We start from the raw sequence: 7,055 nt of genomic DNA, 5'->3' as shown, positions 1-7,055 counted from the left end.
TAAACTTTGAAGGCTGATTTCTCAAATATTGTTCTTTAAACAGCTGTATGTTTAAACTTGTGTAACTTCATAACGAAGTGTCGGATTTAAATGATTCTTTTACCATTTTATAGCTCTCATTTTACTGTTAAACCATGTATTAATAACTAAACATTAATTTTTCCGACGAGTGACTGGTTTGGCTTGTCTTTGTCACATATGAACAATTGCTTTTTATCTTTAGTCCAAGCCAAAGGTACCGAGGTGCAAGAAATGGACTCCGTCAGCTAATTATTGTATTGTATAAATTCCTAGATTTGTCCTTGGATTTCTAAAGTCTACAAATTACACATGATTCCTCTTTTCGAACTTGTCATATAAAAATAATATATGTTGAATGGAAGTATTTCAGGTGTGTCCTCTTTGTTACATAATCAAGTGCAGTATATATGTCAGTAGTACTACAAAGAATAACCAGGTATAGTTGTATGTCATGAAGATTGTTACATAAACTATAAAAAGACTATAGCCTTTAAACTCATAACCTTTTGGCTGACATAGCCTAGAGAATGTATCCCTTGTGTTGTCTGCTTAACAATTGCGTGGACAATAGGCTCTTGTAAAGAGTTTGTACAAACAATATTTTAGCTAGATTTTCTCACAGCTGAAAACTGCTGTCTGGATCTTGGGTAAGCTAATCTAAGAAGAAAATTAATTTTGGTCTTCTTTACCAGTGCACAGAACAATGGTATTACATTATAATATATATTAAAATTTTCATACATTTTAATATAAAATTCTTTATTAACCAAATTTTTAATGATATAATGTAAATTATTATTATATTATATATTTTATTTAAACCATAATTAAAGAGGTTGACCTTTGCAGCTAAGCTCAGGAGGTCAGCTGATATATTCAGGGGCCCTCTTTAAAGAAATAAAATTAATTAAGTTCAATAAAAAACGATAAAGAATATAAGTGAAAGGTATTAAATACAATTCAGACAGTTAAAATAAATACTCTAATGAAATAATTATACTCCTAATGTTTATATATTGAAACAACATGGAATTATTTGATAATTTTAAAATAATTTAATTACCATTTGTATTTAATCAATACATTTACTGAAAAAAACAGGGATCTTTCGATCAACAGTGATTATAACCTAATTGAATCTGTGAGGTTTTATTATAATTAGGTGTTAGCGATATTAATTACATGTTTATATTGTAAGTATATACTTGTGAAGTGGATACCTTGGCACCGTTATGTTGCTAGCATCTGTTGCAGCACTTTACTTACAGTTGCATGTTGTCCAGCGAACAATCAATTGTACATTGTATAAGCAAGAGAAGGAGATTGCTGAGTGTCACAGGTGTCTGTTACCACCGTTGTCTAATTCCAACAAACGCCGTGTGACATCAACCTTAAAATGGAAAAAAATGAAGTGTTTCTACTCAAAATGTTTCAAGTTTCCAATATTTGATCTTTATCAGGCAAAATGTTTCTGGTATCAACTGAACAATTTTAGATTAAAAAAAAAAGTAGCAAACCATTTTGTAGCATGCTGCATCACCAATTTGGATGAAGGATTTGAGGAAGGATTCTTAAATCATCAACAACAGCTTGGTTGTTTTCCAACTCTTTATGCAAATGTCCACACATTGGCTGATGAATCAAATTTTTGATTTGTGTACAAACATTCGTTACATGAGACAAAAGACGAGTGTTGATTGGCCTTCTTGCCCAATTTCCAATTACCAAGCCTTTGTGTGTTATTCATTGATGCTGGCAGTAATGGGGATAGCAATGAAATGATAGTAATAATGGTGTAATTGTTAAAATCACCAAATACCAGATAAAGATAGACTACTGTATGTTATGTGACATACCATCATCAAGGAATTTGAATTATTTATTTGAGAAATAAATACAGACATTCATGGACTGAATCCTGGGCGCCAAGCTTAGTATGTGGGTACCGTAACAAGGTAGCTCTACATCAGGGGGGTTTTGGGTTTTTATGATTTGGGCAAACCCCCGTTTTTTGGCGAACCTTCACCCCCCCCCCCAACCTCGAATTTCTTGAAAAAGCTCTCCAACCCTAACAGTGCACTGCAGACCCACCCAGAATGTTTTGCTACAGACCTTTTTCAAACATAACTGCGTTTATAGCATTATTTAGACCCATGAAACACAAAAATCCTCTTGCTAACGGGGTTTCGCCGACCCCGCCGGGGCTTCGAATATAGACCTCACACCCAGAGAACTCCCTCTTCCCTTTGAAGAACCTGCCTGCACATCATGGCCAGTATTATACAAAATTAATGAATATAATAAATTAATGATAGTAAATAATAATATAGTATAATACTCCAAGTATCGAAATGCTCGCCATCGTGTATTGAGTATGTCATCATCAGGAATTCCTGATGATGACATAATTAATGTTAAAATATTGAATCCCGACACGGTGGCGTGCATTTCGATACTTGGAGTATGTATTATACTATCTTATCTAACATTAATCAGTGGAACTTTCGGTAAAGAATAATGATATAATAATGCGCCATCCTACAGTCGAGAGGTATTCAAAATAATAATAACTTTTGAAGAATAAGAAAAAACAGTGGAATATAGGCTTTTTTTTTGTTTTCTGAAAATTACTACTGTAAATGAAATGAAAGAAAAACATTGATAAAAATAATAGTTGGTAGATTCGCTGACATATTTATCGCATTGTAATTTAAGATGTCTGCAAAAACAACCACATTCCTTTTCGCTTTTTCGTATCAAAGCATTTTATACTTTGCAGTTTAATTACTGTTTTTCTAACTATATTTGATTGTGAAATGTTTTCATTTCGGCTCTAAAAGAATTTGGAATATATTTGTGTTGGGGATGATGATGGTGACAGAATTTCCAATAATCATCTCTCATGCATGATTGCACTTGAAAAGATGTACTTTGTATAGATAACAAGATCCACCTGACATTTAAGGTCATCACTACAGGATTTTTTTCCGCTTAATTGACCCAGTGGAATCCTATGAGTGTTATATCTTTTAATCTGATGCCGCGTCTCTAAAATTTGTTTTTATTATATAAACTTTGTTATATAATGATAATGATAATAATCATTTAAAAATAATGATGTTGATATAGTGATATTTCTATGATGATACTCTGCATAGGTCAGTAATATATGCAGATAATGATGATGTTGATGATAATAATGATACTGATAATGAATGATGGCGAGGATGAAGTTGAAGGTGACGGTGACTCCTCAGCATTTCTCAGATTTGTCTATATCATCTTTGTTATATATAATGATCATGATAATAATCATTTAATAATGATTTATGTTGTGATTATAATCATTTAATAATGTTGTGATTATAATCATTTAATAATGTTTATATTGTGATTTTACAATATATGCAGATAATGATGATGATTATGATGATGATGATAATGATGATGAATGATTGCGATAATGAAGTTGAGGAAGATGGTGGTGGCTCAGCATCTCTCAAGTTTATAAACCTTTGTTATACATAATGATGAAAATTAATGATGTTAATATTGTGATATGAAAATACAGTATATGATGATGATGATAATGAGGATGATGATGGTGATAATAATGACGATGAATGATGATGAGGATGGTTGTGGCTGCCATAACAGGGAGGAGGGGAGGATGATGGTGACATGATGATGATAAGAATTATGATGACAATGTCATTTTATGCTCCTTATGGTTTAGATATTTGTCTGTTGTAGTACCATTTTATGCGATTTATCTTTGTTTTTATAATAATTCTTTGTTTTGGATTGGAGAAAATTTTTTATCACTCATGATTTAACAAGTCTGTATGTTGATATTTTGCATATTGTTTTTCTTGTTGTTATAATCTTTATAAAAATATACAGTGTTGGAATGAGAAGAATAATTTTTTTTCTCCATAGATATTGACGAGTGTAGCAGCGGTCCTTGCTTAAATGGTGGTACGTGTCTTGACCAGGACAACATGTTTGTTTGTGTGTGTCCAGCTGGTTATATTGGTACTTTTTGTGGTGAAGGTGAGTTTGATTTTTAAATATATAAATAAAAGAATGCAGCCAAAATGTGAAAGCAGTTGAGATACAGTGGGTAAAGACACTCCGAATCTAAAGTTTGCTCTTCAATTCAAGACAACCTTTGAGACCTGAAAATTGCGGGAGATTGCTATTTGTAAATGTTTATATCACTAATTGAGGTATATGTCTATATTCAATTTTGGCAATATCACACCTTTGGAAGTTGGAATTCAAATGACACAACATTGATTACATTTTGTTTGTTTTTGTTCATCAGATGTGAATGAGTGTTCCAGCGTACCTTGTCTAAATGGTGGAGTCTGCAACAATTTAATCAATTCATACACCTGCACATGTGCCATAGGTTATGCTGGTGTCGATTGTGAAGTTGGTAAGTAGGCCTGGACTAGTCCAACTGAAATCACCTAGTAAACATTAAGCCTAGTAATTATTATTCACAATGTAAAGCGCTGTCCAGTCTATCAAATTTTATTTGACAAATGTGACATGCCTAAATATGGTCATGATGACATCATGACTATATATAGACACATCATAACTATATATGGGCATACAACAGTTTTTTCTCAAAGAAAATTTGATCTGGACAGAGCTTTAGATGCTACCCTCTATTGGCAATATTTTTTTCGAAGACTTCAAGATGGCAGCTATTGAATATAGAGTGGGCGTTAAGTGGTTATTGGAAGTCTTTTGTAATATGCATTATTGATATGACCAGTATGAATAGATTGCATAGTTTAAACAACATCAGCACTATTATAGGTCTAAGCCTCCCTGTTAAAAATTGAAGCATTGTGAATTTGAATTCCAGTTGCATGATTTACTCAATGCAGCATTTAATTTAATTTAATTTATTTGTCTCAAAAGGGTAAAATTAACAAGAACAGAAACCGGAAGGAACAAGCACAAAAGAGCATGAGACAGGAACACTATTAAGTCACTGTTGAGTGGGAGCTCTTTCATAAAACATTCTTTAACATAAAGAGAAATATCTTACAGATGAAATAGTTAAGTTGAAAATTTCCTGTAAAAAAAAAACATCCTGTAAAACAAGCATAATTTGGCATTTAAAATAATAAAAATTTTGTGATGATGCAATAAAATTTACTTTTAAAAATTCAAATTTGAAATGTTAAAAAGCTGTTCATCACCATTGTTAGGTTGGTTAATAGAGAACTAATGTAGGGTCTCTCCCATATCACTTTATTCTATTTCCCCCCCTTCCCACTTTTTTTGCTGCCTGTCACGGTTTATCGGTATTTATTTTGTTGTTGTTGTTTTTTTTGTCTTGTTTTGTTTTGTGCTGTCTCCATTTCCTTCCAGTTGTTTAAATTGCATTTACCTTATATTTAAAAAAAAATTCTGCTGTAATTGTATTCTTCAAAAAAGAAAGTGAATAAATGTTGGTTTGATTTGATTTTACTGTATTTACATCGTAGACTCACCCACTGACAATTTAAGATCATACAACTTAATAGCATTTTTCATTTCATTTGATTATTCAACAACTATTATAATTATAGGATTTTTACACCAAAACATATAATTTAATTTACAATATTAAATTTGTTTATCAATATTTGATTTTTTTTTTTTAGATCAGGATGAGTGTGCTAGCAATCCATGTTTGAATGGCGCCCTCTGTACAGACCTTGCTAACAGCTACTTTTGCACCTGTGATGCTGGCTGGACTGGAACTCACTGTGAACTTAGTAAGTATGCACATTAATTAATGTTGTGTAAGCTGATGGTAATAACAATTTAGGAAGATTGTTGTCACGATGTGAATTTCATAGACTATATTTCAGGTATGCAGAAAAGCTTTATTGTATTGTCATTGTATTTACAGGCCTCTATGACCTCAAGTTCATTATTTGTTTTAAGGGTTTAAGAGAAATATGATGTAGAGTGGGCAGTTTGTGGTAGATGACTATAAAGCTTATACAGCTGTCTAAAATAACTACATGAGCATGTTCAAATGCTTTGAAAGCATAAGATAAATTTTCTACTGCCCTCACAGTTTGATTGGTTCATGCACTGTGAAGGGTCAAGTGCTAGTGGCTTGTGGAAATCGGCATGGTCACCCACAGCTAGCTAAAACCTGCAAAGAAACCCATCTTTCGCAAGTTCAGATGGTTTGCATGCTTTAATTGCTGTATTAAGAGCCAGGAATATGCGTGTGTCTCATGAACACACGTGTTGTTACACAAACGCACATGTTCACGTATAATTTAACCTTTGTCATTTTGTGCGACCTTAGCAACAATATCCAAGGAGCGGGGCTTATCGTAAAGGTCTATGTCTACCTTACTTGCTGGCGGGGCTTATTGTAAAGGTCAATGTCTACCTTACTTGCTGGCTATGAGTTTCTCTGCCTTCAGCAAAGTGCAATGAAATGAAAAGTTCATCCAAGTAGGTCTTCCTGAAGTGGTGTTTTCAACTTCAGACCCCTGCACTTTTATTTACATTTTTTACAGATATCAATGAATGCTCAAGCACCCCATGCCTGAATAATGCTAACTGTAATGATGGTGTTAACCGGTTTGATTGTATTTGTCAGCCTGGCTACTCTGGCGTCACATGTGGATCAAGTGAGTATATTACCAACAATAGAATTTATTAAAATGATGCTTCCAGACTGTTTAAAATTATACATAAATTTTTAACTAAAATTGAAAATCTTCTTGCATGCAAACGTGCAAATCTTCAGCCACAAACTTAAAATAACTTCTTAGTTTCTTTTGAAATTTATTTACTTTTATTTATTCATTTTGTAATTTTTTTTCTTTTAATTAATTTGTTTATAAACATTATATGCACAGTATTAGATATTATCATCAGAAATAATATTAATTTTTTAAAATTATGTATGTGTGTATGTAATTAGGTATGTGTATGTCATCTTTACACAATTTTTTATTTATGTCAGTATAATGTGAGTTTGTGCATTCTCTTAAAAAGAC

General features: G+C 32.3%; 1 protein-coding gene across 4 annotated transcripts in view; it reads left to right on the top strand.

Moving 5' to 3' along the window:
• The window catches only part of LOC117117578 (fibropellin-1-like), a 64,544-nt gene that overhangs the window by 17,257 nt on the left and 40,232 nt on the right, over positions 1-7,055 (top strand). For all 4 annotated transcript variants that reach the window (XM_033261922.1, XM_033261923.1, XM_033261921.1 and 1 more), the window contains exons 6-9: positions 3,961-4,074; positions 4,349-4,462; positions 5,691-5,804; positions 6,570-6,683. In XM_033261922.1, the coding sequence (XP_033117813.1) occupies positions 3,961-4,074; positions 4,349-4,462; positions 5,691-5,804; positions 6,570-6,683 (456 nt within the window). The remainder of the gene's footprint in view (positions 1-3,960; positions 4,075-4,348; positions 4,463-5,690; positions 5,805-6,569; positions 6,684-7,055) is intronic.

The sequence above is a fragment of the Anneissia japonica genome, unplaced genomic scaffold (assembly GCF_011630105.1).
Source record: "Anneissia japonica isolate Jap-2015-1 unplaced genomic scaffold, ASM1163010v1 scaffold287857_len828801_cov194, whole genome shotgun sequence".
In the NCBI taxonomy this organism is placed as follows: Eukaryota; Metazoa; Echinodermata; class Crinoidea; order Comatulida; family Comatulidae; genus Anneissia; species Anneissia japonica.
The sequence above is the reverse complement of the archived record's forward strand: the minus strand, read 5'-3'. Positions and strand labels throughout refer to the sequence as shown.